The sequence below is a fragment of the Bison bison genome, unplaced genomic scaffold (assembly GCF_000754665.1).
Source record: "Bison bison bison isolate TAMUID 2011002044 unplaced genomic scaffold, Bison_UMD1.0 scf7180017864035, whole genome shotgun sequence".
Lineage (NCBI taxonomy): Eukaryota > Metazoa > Chordata > Mammalia > Artiodactyla > Bovidae > Bison > Bison bison.
Window position 1 is genome coordinate 5346560 of NW_011494607.1, and position 19648 is coordinate 5366207.

Below are 19648 nucleotides of genomic sequence, written 5' to 3' on the forward strand. Positions count from 1 at the left end.
GATTCTTGCCTGGAGAATCCCATGGCCAGAGGAGCCTGGCGGGCTACAGTCCATGGGGTCACAAGGAGTCGGACACGACTGAGCAACTAAACAACAACAACAGCAGTGCATCGTTTGTGATCTTGTCTCCTGAGAACCATTTCAGCAACACAAGACCCAACACACACACTCACCTAAAACAGTTTCACAAAGCGTCTAGATTGTACCTGATATTTTATGTTCTGTTTAAATGCTGTAACCACTTACTAAAGAGGTTTGTCTTGTCCATATTTTTAAAGACTCAGCTTTAAATGAGGCAGGCCAAAATGGCCCAAACAGTGCATGAACAGTTTCCCTCCGAATACTGAACACGATTGCAGGTGCTTTGGACGACAGCCGCCACGCACGTGCAGGCCAGGCCACCCTGGTATTGCCTCACCGTTCTTATGTCAGGATGAAGATGAGAGAACTTTCCTGACCAGCTTTGCAAAATGTCAGGGCTACAAGGACGAGGGCTAGAATGCAGACGTCTTCTCTAAAGGAATTAAACCCTAGAGTTATGAGCTGGTCTGTGCATTTGCCTTGGGAGAAGAAAAGAAGTAAAGTGCGTTCAGACTGAAAGATGTGGCAGGTGTGACAGAGGACTCCTCCGTGTGTGACCCTTGAAAGCAGACAGGCTCCTAAGATGCTGTCACTCTGTTTGCCTCCCACTATTTTAACTAGTTTGGATCATGCAAGTCTATCTGGTTAGCTGTGGCTGTGGTGAGTGTAGGCATGCGTTTCTCCCTCTGCGGAGTTAAAGTTTTAGGTCTACAATCCCTTCTGTTCAGAGTTTCTTGATCCTATCAACTTGGACTCTCACCGCTTTTTCAGCAACTTCACTTCTGGAGTCGCAGCCTGAGACTTAGTCATCATCCTGAATTGCTCATCCCCACAACCCCACTCCCTCCTCCCCGTAAGGCGCTCTCACCTTATTCTTCAGCAAGCTGCCTGCAGCCTCACTGAAACCTCAGTCTGGTGAACCCTCCACCCCTCCCAGCCCAGCAGGTGCCACTTCTCTTCCTTAGCCTGGGAACACCCATTGCAGCCTCACCACCAGGTCTCTAGTTGATTCAAGGAACACAGGTGCCAGGACTGTTGAGTGAATGCCAACAGATGTGGCTCCTTTAAAAGTAACATTTCTTCAGAATTCCCTTGCAATCCAGTGGTTAGGACTCTGCAGGGGACCCAGGTTCAATCCCTGGTTGGGGAAATAAGATTCTACATGCCACGTGGCACAGCCCCCACCCTGCCCCACACACACACACACACACACACACATTTTTTAAGCAAGATTTCTTTATTTGGAGTTTTTTTTTTTCATTAAGTACCTAATTGTGTTGCTTCTGGATTTCATCACACATTTCTTAAATATGAAATCCGAGCCTTGTCATTGACTTAAGAGAACATAAGTGATTTTAAAGCACACAGTATTTTATTCTTAAAATAAATGAAGTTCACAGTTTTAAGTATAAACAGAACCATGAAGGCTAGTGTTTGTTCTTCCCACGGCAGCCAGCAGCCAGCTATGCACTGTGCAGGGGTGGACCCATCCCTGCTTCATTAGACTAAGTGAAAGAGGGCAAGAGATTTGGTTGTGCTTTGCAGTCATTGTTCATCTTACCATTGATTTTCACTCTTGTAGTTTAGATAATCTTGCCTTTTAGAACAAAAAAGGAGTCTTGACTCATTGGAAAAGACTCTGATGCTGGGAGGGATTGGGGGCAGGAGGAGAAGGGGACGACAGAGAATGAGATGGTTGGATGGCATCACTGACTCGATGGACGTTGAGTCTGAGTGAACTCCGGGAGTTGGTGATGGACAGGGAGGCCTGGTGTGCTTCGATTCATGGGGTCACAGAGTGTCGGACACGACTGAGTGACTGAACTGAACTGAACACCTACAGGATAGGGAAACACTCTCCAACAAAGAACCACTTCCTCTGGGCATCCATAGGACTGAGGATGTGTGGGTTTGAGTGAACTGGGAGAACCAGCCACAGGGCAGAGGTGTGGCTGGTAGCTTCAGAGATGATGGCCACCAGGCACAGGGACTCACTCTTTCTGAGGGTCATTACTCAGGACCCCTCAGTCAACTTCCAATTTCAGCACCAACATCCTTCACGAAGCGAAACCAGAGCCTTCTGGCTAATGATTTCTGCAGCCACATAACACTGATCGGTTTTAGAAGCATCTCATGGAAGTGCTTTCCAAGGAGAAGCGGGACGAGCCAAGCCCCAAAAGTGAAAAGAACAGCTATTAAATTAATATAGAAGAGGATCATGTCATTTGGCAGGCTGAGTTGTAGGAAAGCTGATGGCCAACTACATATTGTGAAATCGAAAGCCTACTCCTATCACAGAGTCAAATCTCATCAAATCTCTCCCTGGAGGAGAGAAGAATCTTTTACATTCCTGCTGTTCTGATATTTCCCCTTGATGGTCTTGGAGACGGATTTCAATTCTCTGATTTCTCTGGCAAGCGTCATGGGATTGTGGAGAAGGCTTTTGCGCTCTGATGGATCCAGTCTCCCTCCTGGGGTTGGTCACTGCTGGCTGGCCAACTTTGCATGCATGCGTGTTTGACTCCTTGCGACCCTATGAACCATAGCCTGCTAGGCTCTTCTGTCCATGGGATTCTCAGGCAAGAATACTGGAGTGGGTTGCCATGCCCTCCTCCAGGGGATCTTCCCAACCCAGGGATCAAACCCACATCTCTTAAGTCTCCTGCATTGGCAGGCAGGTTCTTTACCACTGGCTCCTCCTGGAAAGTCCTGTCCAACCTTGGACATGTCTTAACCACTCTAGGCTTCAGTTTTTTATTTTTAAAAATGGTTGCAATGATTTGACTACCTCAGAGAATGTTGTAGGGATTAAATAAGATTGTATAGTAACAGAACTGGACCCCAGAACATAGTGGGTCCAAGAAAAAAATGTCAATTCTCTAATATTCTGTAACACAGGAAAATGTATGCAATTTCATTTTAAATGAAAAAGAGGAAGATACAAGAAATTTTTTATAACTATACAGAACTTTCTTACCCAGACTGTAGTAATTTGACATTTGTGTACGTGTGCCAAGTTGCTTCAGTCCTGTCCAACTCTTTTGCGACCCCATGGACTGTATTCCTCTAGGCTTCTCTGTCCATGGGATCTTCCAGGCAATAATACTGGAGTGGGTTGCCATGCCCTCCTCCAGGGGATCTTCCTGGCCCAAGGATTGAACCGGCATCTCTTATGTCTCCTGCATTGGCAGGCAGGTTCTTTACCACTGGCACCACCTGGGAAGCCCCTTGACACTTGTAACTCCAAACAAATTTATAAGGTCACTCCTCCCTTTAGTAAATGGAAAGACTCTTTATCCTACAAAACTTAGGGAACACTGGAGCTCTTCTTACCCTCTTCCCCCAAAATCTGACCATTCCTTGGGGAGCCTGTATTTTTCCTGATCCCCTTGGTCCTAATTCTTTCTTGTGTCTCCTCTGTTCTTACCTCTTTCAAACCATTCTTCTTATGTATGAAGCACAGACCCAAATATGGAAAAGTGACCTTTCTTCTTGATCCCTGCGAATTCCATCCACACAGGGCAGCTTCCTTTCAAGTCTGCCAGGCCCTGCAGGGGACCCACCACTGTGCAGCCTCACCTTCCAAGGCTCCAGCACCTCAGGGCGTGCCTCACTGGCTGACTTTGTTCCCCAGCCCACCCTCCTCCCCATTCTCATCGACCTCCCATTCCACATTCTCCTGTTGTTCCTCCTGTCCCCACACCCTTTATCCAAGGCTACTTCCTGAAACTCAAATGTCTCCCACTATTTTTATGCAAAAAAATAAGCTCTTTGCATACACCCCTGCCCTGCCGCATCCCCATCTTTGTCAGGGACCCTCCTTGCAGGCAGGTCTGCCTCACCTCCCCATGGGGAGAAGGAGAGGGACAGGGACCCAAGTCATCGTTAGGGGAGCCTGTTGGACCCTCATTCTCTCACAGGCGTTCATTAGACAGAAAATGGTTTCTCCCTAGAATGGATTCTGCCACCCATTTCCCTCTCTTAGCGATCCATAGACGTATATTTTTTTAATTGAAGGATAGTGGATTTGCAATGTTGTATTAATTTCTGCTGTACAGCAAAGTGATTCAGTTATACATACATATACATTCTTTTTCATATTCTCTTCTGTTGTGATTGATCACAGGACGGTGACTGTAGCTCCCTGTGGGCTACAGTACCACCTTGTCGTTCATCCATCCTGTATGAGAGTTTGCATCTGCTAATCCCACACTCTCAATCCATCCCTCCCCACCCCCACCCCACTGGCAACCACAAGTGTATTCTCTCCATACATACATTTTTTTTAATTCACAGAAATTATATTGGTTATTGCCAAGGGGTGGCAGTGGGACTGCAAATAATGTTTTTTTTTTTTCTCCATTTGCCAAATATTGTCATGCTAATTTCACATTGATCTAAAAAAAATTTTTTTAACCTCTCTAAGCTTTTAGGGGAACCTGTTGGACCCTCATCCTCTCACGGGCATTCACTAGACGGAAAATGGTTTTTCCCTAGAATGGATTCTGCCACCCATTTCCCAAGTCAACAGACTTCCCTGGTGGCTCAGACAGTAAAGCGTCTGCCTACAATGCGGGAGACTGGGGTTCAATCCCTGGGCCAGGAAGATCTCCTGGAGAAGGAAATAGCACCGTACTCCAGTATTCTTGCCTGGAAAATCCCATGGACGGAGAAGCCTGGTAGACTACAGTCCATGGGTTCACAAAGAGTCGGACACAACTGGGTGACCTCACTTTCACTTTCTTTCAAGCTTTGTAAATGGAACCATTAATCCTAAGGTTTGTTAAAAGAAAATTTTCTACAATGTACTGATCAGTAGGCTTTTATTCAGCAATTCATGGATGGAGCAGCATCCCATCTGGCAGAGAGAAAAGTCACTTGGAAGGACTGTAGGAGGCCAGAGAGTCTTAAAGACCAAAGGAGGAGTAACAAGGAGGTTGTTGTTGTTGTTTTCGGTCACCTAGTCATGTCTGACCCTTTCGACCCCATGGACTGCAGCACACCATGCCTTCCTGTCCCTCACCATCTCCCCAAAGTGTGCCCAAGTTTATGTCCATTGTGTCAGTGATGCCATCCAGGCATCTCATCCTCTGATTCCCTCTTCTCCATCTGCCCTCAATTTTTCCCAGCATCAGGGACTTTTCCAATGGGTCAGCTGTTCACATCAGATGACCAAAATACTGAAGTTTCAGCTTCAGCATCAGTCCTTCCAATGAGTATTCAGGGTTGACTTCCCTTAAGACTGACTGGTTTGATCTCCTTGCTGTCCAAGGGACTATCAAGAGTCTTCTCCAACACCACAGCTCCAAGACATCGATTCTTCGGCACTCCGCCTTCTTTAAGGTCCAGGTCTCACAACTGTACGTGACCACTGGGAAGAACACAGCCTTGACTATACAGACCTTTGTTGGCAAAGTAATGTCTCTGCTTTTCAACACACTGTCTAGATTTGTCATAGCTTTCCTGCCAAGAAGCACATGTCCTCTGATTTCATGGCTGCAGTCACCATTCTCAGTGATTTTGGCCCTGGGCCTTGCTGACATTAGCTTCCCTTCTGTGGAGCCTGTGTGTGGGGCCTGTGGGCACAGACTGGGGGGTCTGGGTCTGCCTGTTCTGAGAGAGTCTCGCAGAAGACAGGTGGTTCTGGTTTACTCACGGAAAGCTTAGCATGAGTGACTCCATCTTGGAACTGATCTGGTTATTTTACAACTTGAGCTCTTATAAATATAGCTGTTAAATTTTTTTTAAGGCGCTGTATAGACTCAATTTGAGAACCTGACCTAAATACACAAATGGCCAAATGTATCTTCTTACCTTGAAACAATAAGAAACTGGGAGTATGATGCTTTGTCCCAAGCATCTGGGCTATGACTCTCTCAGATTTCTTGTCCTCAGTCTATAAATTTCTCTCAGGCCTAGAAACTCTTAGAATTGTCAGTTTTGCCAGCTCATGTGTAAGGACATTTCCAAATGCTCTGTCATACCGTGAAAGCAGAACTTTGGCTTCCTCACTAGAAGTCCTCTGGGTTCTAAAATAAGCCCACTTTTTAAACTAATTTGTATTGGAGTATAATTGCTTTACAGTGTTGTATTAGTTTCTGCTGTACAGCAAAGTGAATCAGCCACATGAATACATCTATCCCCTCCCTTTTGGATTTCCTTCCCATCCGGGTCAACACAGGGCATTAACTAGAGTTTCCTCTGCTGTATAGTAGGTTCTCATTAGTTATCTATTTTACACATAGTATCAGTAGTGGAGTAAGTTCATATGAATTGTGCATCCCATGCTCCACTGCTCACCTGTGTGGCTGAAGCTCATGCTTTGTGGAAATCAACTGCTCAGACCCTCACTGAATAGAAATACCTAGCATTTCCCAGGGTACACAACCACTCTGGAACACCCTCTCCAACTAAATGCTAGTTTTCTCTAAAAAAAAAAAAAAGAGAGAGAGAGAGAGGCCTGTTATAATGCAAATCATTCTCTCTTTGTCTGTCCCATTTCTTTGGACTCTGCATTTTTTGTCTTTTTTTTTTCATATTTTTAAGTGGTGGAAAATTGTTTTACAATCATATATTGGTTTCTGCCATACAACAACACAAATCAGTCATAATTTTATATATCCCTTCCCTCTTGAGCTTCCCACCCCTCTGCATCATCACAGAACGGCCAGGCTGGGCTCCGTGTGTTATTTAGCAACTTCCCACTAACTATTTTATACATGATATGTATATATGTCAATGCTACTTTCTCGATCCGTCCCACCCTTACCTTCCTCCATTGTGTCTACAAGTTTGTTCTCTACTAAGTTCATCAGTTGGAGAAGGCTATGGCACCCCACTCCAGTACTCTTGCCTGGAAAATCCCATGGGCGGAGGAGCCTGGTAGGCTGCAGTCCATGGGGTCACGAAGAGTCAGACACAACTGAGTGACTTCACTTTCACTTTTCACTTTCATGCGTTGGAGAAGGAAATGGCAACCCACTCCAGTATTCTTGCCTAGAAAATCCCAGGGATAGGGGAGCCTGATGGGCTACCGTCTATGGGGTCGCACAGAGTTGGACATGACTGAAGCGACTTAGCAGCAGCAGCAGCAGGTTCATCAGTATCATTTTTCTAGATTCCATCCCAGTTGCCAGTTCAGTCACTCAGTTGTGTCTGACTCTTTGTGACCCCATGGACTGCAGCACGCCAGGCTTCCCTGTCCATCACCAACTCCTGGACCCTCCTCAAACTCATGTCCATCAAGTCAGTGATGCCATCCAACCATCTCATCCTCTGTCGTCCCCTTCTCCTCCTGCCCCCAATCCCTCCCAGCATCAGGGTCTTTTCGAATGAGTCAGTTCTTCACATCAGATGGTCAGAGTATTGGCGTTTCAGCTTCAGCAACAAATGAATATTCAGGACTGATTTCCTTTAGGATGGACTGATTGGATCTCCTTGCAGCCCAAGTGACTCTCAAGAGCCTTCTCCAACACCACAGTTCAAAAGCATCAGTTCTTCGGTGTTCAGCTTTCATAATGGTCCAACTCTCACATCTATACATGACTCCTGGAAAAACCATAGCTTTGACTAGATGGACCTTTTTTGGCAAAGTAATGTCTCTGTTTTTTAGTATTCTGTCTTGGTTGGTCATAGCTTTTCTTCCAAGGAGCAAGTGTCTTTTAATTTCATGGATGCAGTCACCATCTGCAGTGATTTTGGAGCCCCCAAAAATAAAGTCAGTCACTGTTTCCACTGTTTCTTCATCTATTTGCCATGAAGTGATGGGACTGAATGCCATGATCTTAGTTTTCTGAATGTTGAGTTTTAAGCCAACACTGGAGAATTTTGAACGTTGGAGAATTGAGCATTTTGAGCTTGGAGAATTTTGAGCGTTATTTTGCTAGCATGTGAGATGAGTGCAATTGTGTGGTACTAACAGTCTTTGGCATTGCCTTTCTTTGGGATTGGAATGAAAACTGACCTTTTCCAGTCTTGTGGCCACAGCTGTTTTCCAAATTTTCCATCATAGTGAGTGCAGCACTTTCACAGCATCATCTTTTAGGATTTGAAATAGCTCAACTGGAATTCCCTCACCTCCACTAGCTTTGTTCATAGTGATGCTTCCTAAGGCCCACTTGACTTCACATTCCAGGATGTCTGGCTCTAGGTGAGTGATCACACCATCATGGTTATCTGGGTCATAAGATCTTTTTTGTATAGTTCTTCTGTATACTTCTGTGGAAACTTCTGGATTCCATATATATGTGTTAATATATGGTGCTTGTTTTTTTGACTTACTTTACTCTGTATAAGAGACTCTAGGTTCATCCACCTCACTACAACTGACTCAAATTCGTTCATTTTTATAGCTGAGTAATATTCCATTGTATGAATGTACCACAACTTCTCTATCCATTCATCTGTCGATGGACATCTTGGTTGCTTCCATGTCCTGGCTACTGTATATAGTGTTGCAGTGAACATTGGGGTACATGTGTCGTTTAGAATTGTGGTTTTCTCAGGGCATATGCCCAGTGGTGGGATTGCTGGGTCTGAACTCTGTTTTAACAGGCCACAGTGATAGAACCAGAGGACAGCTGTGTTGTTAGGATTTTGTTTTTAATTTTTATATAAAACACTGTTCTATATTGTAAAAAAAAAAAAAAAAAAGAATTCTGATATCTGAAACCTATTTGCAAAGCAGAAATAGAAACATAGACATTAAGAACAAACACATGGACCCCAAGGAGGGAAAAGGGGGTTGGGATAAACTGGGAGATTGGGATTGACATACACACACTGTTATGTATAAAATAGATAACTAATGAGAACCTACTTGTCACAGAGAACGCTACTCAGTGCTCTGTGGTGACTTAAATGAAAAGGAAATCCAAAAAAAGAGGGGGTGTATGTATACATATGGCTGATTCCCTTTGCTGTACAGCAGAAATTAACACAACATTGCAAAGCAACTATGAAAGTGAAAGTCACTCAGTGGTCTCCGACTCTTTGCAACCCCGTGAACTGTACAGTCCATGGAGTTCTCCAGACCAGAATACTGGATGGAGTGGGTAGCCTTTCCCTTCTCCAGGGGATCTTCCCAACCCAGGGATCAAACTGGGGTCTCCTGCATTGCAGGCGGATCCTTTACCAACTGAGCTATCAGGGAAGCAACTATACTCCAATAAAATTTTTTTAAAAAAAGAATGCTGGTATCTGGAAGGATACTCGGCCATGACTTAATCTGCTGTGAAGAGAAGAGGGTGGTGGACCGTAGGAGTGTCACTCCGTCCCCTGCTCTGTCACACTGGGTGGCCTTTGCCTCACAAGATGAAGCAAAGCCCTCAGGCCTGGCCCCACAGGGCAGTGGAGTCCAGCATGCCAGGACTTGTTGGAGCTTGGAGATGTTTATTGAGTAAGTGAGTGAGTGTATGAGCCCGTTCCCACCCTGCCAAGTTCCTGTAATTGCCCTAGCCAGTTGCGACTGGGTAGAGGCACACAGCCTGGGTTGGATTCCAGGGGGTTTGTGCACACTCGGGTACCACTCAGAGATGCATCATCTCTTTAGACCTCACTGAATATCTAAGAGCAAGAATGTGGGCAGTAAATCGAAGCACGTACAACACAGAGGGACACGGTCCAGATATGGAGACTGTTGGCGGCCCCTTGAGTCCCCGGAGGAGATGTGACAGCCAGTGTGTCAGGGTTGGGTACAGAGGTGGCCGAGGAGCTGGTGACTCACCTCTGTGGTTGCAGAATGCTTCTTGACAGCGGCTGGCCTGAGTGTCCGCTCACAGAGTGCTTCTTGGCCCACCTACTTCATGGCTTGCAATGCCAGGAGATCTCCAGCATGCAGAAGATACTCATAGCTTAAAAAAAATTAAACCCTCTTGGTTTCAACCACTGAGCAAATCTCTTATTTTACAAATACAGGAAATACATTTAGGTTCCAGGAACTAAGTCTCTCCCAAGGTCACCAGATTGAAAGGGAGCTACACCCAAACCCGTTCTCTCAACAGGCAGCTCATTCTGCTTTACAAGCCCCACCCAGCTTGTTGAAGAAATTAGATAGAGGGAAGTTGGGAACTGGGGCTTGACTCCCCTTGACATATGGATTCCTCCACAGGAAGGGCATACACATCTTGTCTGATCTGAAAAAGAGCTGGCTAAACTACTCAAGCATAATCATTCAACATTTATCAACCACCTGCTATGTGCTGGGCCAGCCCCTGGGCCCTTATGGAACTCACTATCTTAAAAGGGATTCTGATGCTGATCAGATTTTTTTTTTAAGTATGCAACAAAATCAATCATATATACTTACAAAGCATGCTGTGAAGAAAGAAGTCCACAATGCTGGGAGGGCAGGTGTAGGAGGCCCTGACCACGTCTGGGGAATTGTCAGAGAGTGTTCTGAGGAACTGACATTTAGACTAAGATCAGAAAAATGTCCAGGAAGTAACTTGGTAACAAATTATCACTAACCTTTATTGAACATTTACCTGAATCAGGCTTCATATGCTTCATTAACTTCTTAAATCCTCCCAGGAACCCTCCAAGTCAGGTATTGTTACGTTCTCCATTTTAAAGACGAATAAACTCAAGCAAAAAAATGGAAATAATTCACCCGTGGGCCTCTGGTTCTGAGTCTTACTCTATGTTTGTGACTGTGGAGGTGGGTGTGGTGTGAGAAATGAAGACACTAAGATTGCTGAAGTGCAGAGCAGAAGGTCCGCATGAAGCTGATCTATAGCGGCCTCAGCCTGCAGGAGCTTTCAGTGGAGTTTTGGTTTCCGGCCAGAGATCCAGTCAGGTTGCAGCTATGAGAGCACCAAATCCTAGCCACTAGACTAGTGGTCAGTGACAAGAACCTGGCCCTTCAGCTTTGCAGAAAATTCCCACAAAGAGGGAAAGTAGTGAAACAAAGAAAGCACTTATGAAAAGGAAAAAAGAGTACTGTACGTGTGGATAGATACATGGATAGACTCAGAGAGAGTCACTCCCTCGTGGTAGCTTGAATTTCTTATATGGGGCATTTCTTCTGGGTTTCTGTTGATTTGCCTGCATATTTGGTGTATCTCAGGATCCTCCCGTATGTGTACATGCATCTCTTAGCCAAGATGGATGCTGCCAAAGAAGCCTATGGGTAGTTAGTATCACTTAGCATCACTCCGCTTTTGACCTCCAAGGAGTCTTCCTATACATATGTAGTCAGGGAGGTCTTCTGATTTCAAGAATGAGAAATAATGTGATCTTTTTTCTTCTATTTGGGCAGGGCTTAGCCTCTTCTTTTGATTGTCCTGCTATTTTCATCCTGGAGTATCTGCCCTGGGGGTGATGGGGGTGGTGGGCATCTACCTCCTGCCTCAAAGCAGGGCCATATCATGTACGTCTGATAGGTTATGATGTTCATGACAAAATTACAGTGTTGCTACAATTTGGGTAGCATTGTGGTCTGCTCGCCCCACTATGCAGAAAAGCCTATCTACTAACATCAGGTTGCAGTGAGAGAAAGTACAGCATTTATTTGCCAAGTGCCAAGCGAGGAGGATGGGTAACTTGTGCTCAAAAGACCCAAACTCTCCAATGGCTTTCAGGGGACAATTTTTAAAGGCAGTTTTGCGGGTAAGAGTTACAACTGGTGGACCTTCTTCTGATTGGTGGTAGTGAGGTAACAGTGTGATATTTCAGGAATCTTAATCATCAGTCTTCTGGTTCTAATTGGTCTGGGATCTGCATGCTTGTGGTCAGCATAGAGTCACCACTCTCCACCTGGATGAGGGTAGGGGAACAACTCAAAGCTATATGTCAGATTGTTACGTATATCCCTTGTGGAGAAACTAGGATTCCGTTTTTCTTCCCCTGCCACTAAATTATTATTTTTAAGCTATCGTTGGTTTTCTTGCTTGACTATTTTCCCTTTGTTTCTTCAGTCTCTAACTTCCCTAATTAGTAACTGCTTGAGTCTTTGGAACCCAGGGAAAGTCTAGGAGACTAAAGCCTTTTTCTACAAACAAGCAATAGGGAACATGGAGGGACTTTTTTTTTTTTTTCACCTGGGAAGGCTTTTCAGGGTCCTGATCAGTTTTGCTGTTCTCCCTAAGGCCAGTGATAGATGGCATCATCCACTCAATGGACATGAATCTGAGCAAACTCCAGGAGATAGTGAAGGACAGGGAAGCCTGGTGTGCTGCAGTCCATGGGATGGCAAAGAGTCGGACATAACTTAGCGACTGAACAACAACAACTAAGGGGATAGGAAATATTTTAAACCACGGAGTGCACGATCATATTTGTGTTTAGAAAGATCATTCAGGCTGTTGTGGGGAAACTGGATCAGAAAGAGGAAAAGAAGAGATAGATATATAGACATCAATTAGGAGGCTGTGCAGTGGCCCAGGGACAAGATAATGGTGACCAAAGTGTGACTCTTCTGAGATGTTGAGGAGTAAACAGATGAAAAAGCAAGCACTTCCCAGTCATTTAAAAGAGAGACTCAAGTCCCTTAGAGGCATTGATGTGAAATATGCAAATTACCAAGTACTTTAATCCAGTCCTTTTGTAGGAATATTGGAAGTTCTTGGGGCTTCCCTGATAGCTCAGTTGAGTTGGTAAAGAATCCACCTGCAATGCAGGAGACCCCAGTTCAATTCTTGGATCGAGAAGATCCACTGGAGAAGGGATAGGTGGTATTCTTGGGCTTCCTGTGTGGCTCAGCTGGTAAAGGATCTGCCTGCAATGTGGGAGACCTGGGTTCAATCCCTGGGTTGGGAAGATTCCCTGGAGAAGGGAAAGATTATCCACTCTAGTATTTTGGCCTGGAGACTTCTATGGACTGTATAGTCCATGGGGCCACAAAGAGTTGAACATGACTGAGCGACTTTCACTTTCACTTTGGAAATTCTTAGACCAGTCCCATTATACATTAAAATCATCACATGGACCGCCTCAAACATTCTACAGTTCATTCAGCCAGGACTTCCCTGGAGGTCCAGTGATAAGACTTCACTTTCTAATATAGGGAGTGCAGGTTCGATCCCTGGTCAGGGAGCTAAGAGTCCACATGCCTAATGGCCAAAAAACCAAAACATAAAACAGAAGCAGTATCATAACAAATTCAATAAATATTTTAAAAATAAGCAATTCATTCAGCCAAGTGAAAGCTATGTTGAAGGTCTGCTCCCTGGCATCTCTGTGACCACATGATCCATCCACTGGGCCACCAGACAGGCACTTGTCAAGGCCAGCACTGGGAACCCCCACGTCCTGAGGGGCTGCTCCCTCGCTGTGCTGGGCAATGCCCGGTGACCAGGAGAAAATGTCAGCCCACACCTCCTTCCTCCTCAGGCTTGCTCCCAAGATTATTTGTTTGCCAAATGGCTGAAATAGAGTTCTGGTAAATCATTTCTCCCCCGCCAAGAAAACAAACTTGGATCTAAAGACGTGTGGTTCCGTGTGTGGAGAGAATATTTGGCGCCTGAGCATCTTTGGCTGAATGGAGGGCTGTGGGAACTGTGAACGGTTTCCCTGGATTACATTTCTCTGCCAGCGGTTTTCTGGGGTTGATGAGTGGAGGGGAAGCAGAGTTGTGGAGAAGGCTGCCCTGAGCCAAACTAGACTGGTTGTTGGCTCAGCTGCATGGGAAGCGTCCTCCTTGTTCCTAATTAGGTCCATCTGGGATGAAGATGACACACCATTTGTTCTAACAAAAGGCACATCAAGGCCTTTCAAGAACTGGAAAAGGTCCCTGTCCTGCAGGAGCTGGGGGTTGGTGGCTCCTATTTCTAAAGAGCAAGCTGATCTGATAAGACATCTGACCGAATAGTTAGATTCCAAATTTTTACATTCTGTTTAAATTCAGATATATATATGGAAGGCAGAAAAATAGAGACCAAAACAGTCAGGCTTGCCCTTCTTGGGTTTCCAGGAATCTGCTAGATTCCTTTCTGAAACAGACTTAGGGCCTTTGCCTACTGGATGGGGTGTTCTGCGCCACCTCGTGGACATAATGGAAACTGCACCTTGCCAAGGTTCTCTGAGCTCAAAGGAGGAACCTTCTCCAGCTGAGGGGGTGGGGGAGGGCTGCTATACCCCCTTCCTCTGAAGTAAAAAGCAGGCTCCAAGCTTGTCCAAAAAAGGACCACCACAGAACCGATTGAGGATGGTGTGAGCATTAACCTTCCTTGCTATTCTGCAATGCCTCCAACCATCTACAACAGTCCTAGCCACCATCTGTCGTGATCCGTGCAAATGGAGATGGGACATGGCCTGCCCTGGATCTCTAGTCAGGTGCTTTTGTGAAAATAAAGTTCCAAGGCTTTTTTCTTTTTCCATGGGAAGCAAGAAAATGGGAAGTTAATACGGGCAACAGCTTGTTCCTGCTTTTGGAATGTTGGTATTTGCAGCATGTCTGCTCTGTGATTACTGAGGACAAGAGCAAAAGCAGGACTGGGTTTTTCATAAAACATTCACCCCAGCTTGTCTTCAGTGAAGAGGGAAGCCCAGACACAGCTTGGAGCACAAGGGCACAGCCCCAGGCTTGCACTTGCTTTGGACAGTGGCCTTTGGAAACTAACTCTTACAGGCTTCTGAAAACAGCACATCATCGGCCGTGTTGGGAGGTAGAGAGAACAGAAGCTCCAGTGCCTCACAATCCTGTTTGCAACCCCCTCCTTCACAGACCAGCTGCATAACCTTGGGCACAAGGCCTATGACGCCCGGTACACAGGGTGTACAGTCTGTACAGTGGGGGCAATAATAGGAGCTGCCTTGTGGGGTGCCTGGAGGGCTAAACTAGATCTGGTCCAGGACTGGCTCCTGGCTGACTCTCCTAACTGGTCCAGTGAGCAGCCAACACGAGCTGAAGTTGCCCAGGCCCTCTGTGAACATCTAATAGGAAGCGCTGGTGGTGGGTGTGTGGAGGGAGGTGATAGAAACAGTGGCAGGTCAAGGGTGTCTGTTTCGTTGTCTCTGACTCAGGACAGCCCAAACGAGGTCCTGGTCCCTGTGGAGGTGAGATAGGAAGTGCAGGGTGCCCACAGGAGGTTGCAGCTATAGAATTGGAACATGTCAGGTGAGGTGATCAGAGACCAGGGCTCAGGGCCCCACTGCCCCGGCTCCCACCCTCCCACAGGCCCGTGTCTAGAAGGCAATGCTGGGGTGGGTCTCAGCATCTGGCTGATAAGCGGCACTCAGGTTCTCCCAGGGCTCCCCTTGGAGAAATTCAGCAGAACTTAGCTGGTCTGTGGTCTGGCTGGGGCGGGTGGTATGTGCACTGGTCAGCTCCTGGCATGAGTGTGGCCATTCCACAGGGCACCAAGGGGACACAGAACTCAGCAACAAAACCTAGGGATGGCCCTTTGTCATTTCTCTTTTTGTTTAATTAAAGTACATTTGATTTACCATGTTAATTTCTTGTCATCTCCATTAAAGAGTCTAAGTTCCCAATGTACATCTAGAGTTTCCAAGAAGTTGCCATCCTCTCATAAGGGAAAGAAATACACATGTAACGAGTTTCTACTGTGTCCTAGACATTACGCAAGGGAGATTAGATGTTTCATCCTCACAACAGCCCCAGGAATTATTTTGCCCATTGTATAGGTGGGAAAGGGCTTCCCTGATGGGTCAGTGGATAGAGACTGCCTGCAATGTAGGAGACACAGGAGTTGTAGGTTTGATCTGGAGTGAGGCTCCTCACTCCAGTATTCTTGCCTAGAGAATTCCATGGACAGAGGAGCCTGGTGGGCTACAGTCCATAGGGTTGCAAAGAGTCAGACAAGACTGAGCAACTGAACAACCGACAGGTGGGAAAACTGAAGCTCAGGGAAGTGAAGTGACTTGGCTACGCCACCTGGTTGGTGAGAGTGGAGCCAGGTCAGGACGGAGACAGGAGAGTTTAGCAGTGTCGTATCTTTGTGTGCCCCCAGCACCAGGCACGGTGCCCTGGACTTAGGAAGAGCTTAGCAAATGTCTGCTGGGTTGAGAATGGGAGGATTCATGTGCCAAAAGGGCATTTGGAAACCGGGGCAGATGCCCAAGCCGGGCTCTGAAAGACCAGCTGCGTAGAGCAGCAGCTGGGGAATCATTGGTTCAGAATTTGCAGTCACCTGGCCGGCGGCCTGCAGGCCCACAGCCAGCTGTGAACAAGGCCTGACTTGATCAGCTCTGGATCTTTCATTGCAGGCAATCCACCTTCCAAAGAGGTGCCAGCAGGGCAGTACCCATTCATAGTCACTTCTGATGATGGACGGAAGGTTCCTGTGGTCCAGGCCTATGCTTTTGGCAAATACCTAGGCTATTTGAAGGTTGAGTTTGATGAAAAAGGAAATGTTGTCACTTCACATGGAAATCCCATTCTTCTCAACAGCAGCATCCCAGAAGGTATGTGAAATTCAGGGCAGTGATCCACCAATTGCAAAATTAGATGGCTGGATTGTGTTTTATTTGCTTTGTTAACGTTTCAGGACAATGTTTCTGAAGAACTGAGTTTCTTCCTTGAGTTTACCCTACTGTCTTCTTGGATAAGGAGATTTAAAACACACCCAAATTTCAGAAGCCAGGGCTTCTCTAAGCCCTCTCAGCACCAGACACTGTGTCACTGCTTGCTGTGCTTTTACAGCTCTACCCTGGCACAGGAGAACCGCTCTCAGCTCATGTCCCAGAGGAGAGCTGGGGGAGACCTGGGTTCAGATAGGGAAAGACTGGTGATCAGGGGCCCTGGAGAGTCAGAGCTTCTGACAGCCAGAGGGAGGGGCCAGGACCCCATAGCAGGCCCTCTCATCCCTTTACCTGCCCAAGTATAAGCCTAATCATTGCCCACATCTGCACCACAGATGCTATCCCCAATGGGCCAGCAGGTAGTCAGATGTGATGAGTTGATTTTGGTTCACTTGGCATTTTAAGATCCAAGCAGGGCCTTATTTCCAGGAAATAGAACAGATGTGCCTAAGGAAATTTCCTGGTCAAAAACCAAAATGTACACAAATATGGTGAAGAACTGTAGACTCACGCCAGGTTAGCTGAATGATGTCTTTCTCTCACGTTTAAGCCAGTGTGAGATCTGCTTTAACTGCAGGCTGATTTGTTTGTTTTCTTCTAGATCCAAACATAAAAGCAGACATTAACAAATGGCGGGTAAAATTAGATAACTATTCAACCCAGGAATTGGGGAAAACAATTGTCTATCTGGATGGCACTGCTCAGTCCTGCCGCTTTCGAGAATGCAACATGGGCAATCTGATTTGTGATGCTATGGTGAGTGGTTCCCGGGAGAGCAGGGCCCACGCCTAGGGAGGGTGGAGGAGAGATGGAAGAAGGAAGGGAGGATGTGAGGACGGACCGCCTGATACAGAATGAAGACGTTTAAAGATTAATGCCCAAATAGGTAACCAATGAGGACCTGCTGCATAGCACAGGGAACTCTACTCAGTGCTCTGTGGTGACCTACATGGGAAGGAAATCCAAAAAGGGGAGGATATACATGTAACATACAGCTGATTCACTCTGCTATACAGCAGAAACTAACAAAACATTATAAGCAACTGTACTCCAATACAAATGTTTTTTAAAAATTAATGCCCAGATATAAGCTTGGTGTGGATTCGCACTGAGTACCCTGGGAAGGTGCCTGAACCATACCAGTGGACCACCCCTGTTTTGTAGAAAGTTTTCACTTTTATCTCAAGTTCAAGAGGTTTGTTAACAAAACAAGCCACTCGTTATATACAAATAAATAATACAAATATTTATCAGAGAATTATCTAGCTTACTTTCAATATACTAACACTAAAAGAAAAGAGAAATAGGAACAGCAGAGGATACATCACCAAATTGGGCTTTGACTAACAGACAGTGCTGGGAAGTCCCGTGACATAGCACAACAGTGCTGGGAAGTCCCACGACACAGCACATCTGGAGTTCCAACTGGGAAAAGGTTCAAGGCAGCATGTCTGCTCTGTGGATGAGACTTCAAAGGTTGCAGTCTGGGGTTCCCGCTCACAATTCCCAGGCCGCAAACCATCATCATCAGTCTGCAAGCAAAACTGCAGCTCTGGTATTGTGTTAATCTTTGTCATGTAGATTATGTAGGTCTTGGAAAGACCCTGATTCTGGGAAAAGATTGAAGGCAGGAGGAGAAGGGAGCTGCAGATGATGAGATGGTTGGATGACATCATCGACTCAGTGGACATGAGTTTGAGCAAACTCCAAGAGATAGCAAAGGAAGGGGAAGCCAGGCATGCTGCAGTCCATGGGGTTGCAAAGAGTCAGACACGACTGAGCATCGGAACAACAACCTTTTTTACAATGCTGTTTGCTTTGTTCTGCAAATCTTGGAATGTTGTTGGTCCTGGTTGGCCAGATGGCTCAGCAAATTCAAAGATCCTCCCTCTATCTATCTATGGTGGCTCTCAGCCAACACTCACAGCAGGCATGGCTGACACTCACAGCAGCAGTCAGGGCTATGTCCAGGCAGGTTAGAAGCAAGGTCAGAGGTCTGCTCTGCTTTGTCTCTGAAGCCTAAACAAGACTATTTAACCTCTTTATTGCTGGACAAGAATGAAGCCTTTATTTCGAGGTGCTCATCTTAAGTGTCTGAATTTTGGATATGGCTTTCCTTTTGTAAGATGACCTGACTCCACAAACTCTGCTTCTCTGAAGATGTGGACATAGTAAATAAAACACTTTTGCTTGGGCCTAACAAAGCCAGACTGCATTTCCCTGATCTGTCTCCTCTTGGCCCTGAGAAACTGGCCTTGTGGGAACAGCCTTCACAAGCAGAGAACGATGACATGTAGTTATCATGAGAATAGTAAGTCCCATGGTGAGTGAGATCTCACACCCAAAGCACCCCTCTGTTCACCTATCTGTGGGCAGCCCCCCAGGGGCCATGCCGAACTGAGGTCTCAGGGTCAAACTCACCACGCCCAGGGGAACCCAGGGGACCTTTGTGCTCAGCTCTGTGCCTGGTATCTAGGATGAAGCCACACTCAGTAGAAGTCTGCCAAGTACTGATCCATGTTATTGTATGGCAGAAACCAACACAATATTGTAAAGCAATTATCCTTCAATTAAAAATAATTTAAAAAAAAAGCCTGCCAAGTAAATGACAACACTCACATTTCCCAAGGCAGGACCAGCACTGGCTCCTAAGCACCATGCAATCCATGTGAGACAAGTAGCTGTAGAGAAGCCAGAGTGTGACTGTGTGGAGGCAGGTGTGCAAGGAAACACCCCAGGCTCTAGCAGTGCTTACCGCACAAGGAGTCCCTCCTCCCCCCATGTCAGGAACACTGCCTCGGTGCTGTCCTCCTGGCCGCAACCCCGTGTCTCCCTCACCTCCTCCACCATCCTATTTTTTCAAATGAGAATGTATTCATTTTATTTCTTGTCACTAAACACATATTATGTAAAAGAAAAGACTGGAACTCCATCTTAGGGGCTGTCTCTCTCTGTGTCTCCAAAATTGCCAGCTTAGGAACTGTCTGGGGACCTAGACCAGACTGCCAGGATTCTTGGTGGCCCAAGGTCTAGAGCTGAAAGGGTTCTGGACTCTGCCCTCAGGAGCAAGTGTGAGCCTGTCCTGGGG

At 46.2% G+C, this 19648-nt stretch overlaps 1 protein-coding gene across 1 annotated transcript in view; it reads left to right on the top strand.

The window, feature by feature from the left end:
* Positions 1–19648, top strand: part of NT5E (5'-nucleotidase, ecto (CD73)) — a gene marked incomplete at its 5' end in the record, with an annotated part of 73515 nt that overhangs the window by 44997 nt on the left and 8870 nt on the right. The window contains 2 exons of the mRNA XM_010834753.1: positions 16246–16443; positions 17162–17316. Of these exons, the coding sequence (XP_010833055.1) occupies positions 16246–16443; positions 17162–17316 (353 nt within the window). The remainder of the gene's footprint in view (positions 1–16245; positions 16444–17161; positions 17317–19648) is intronic.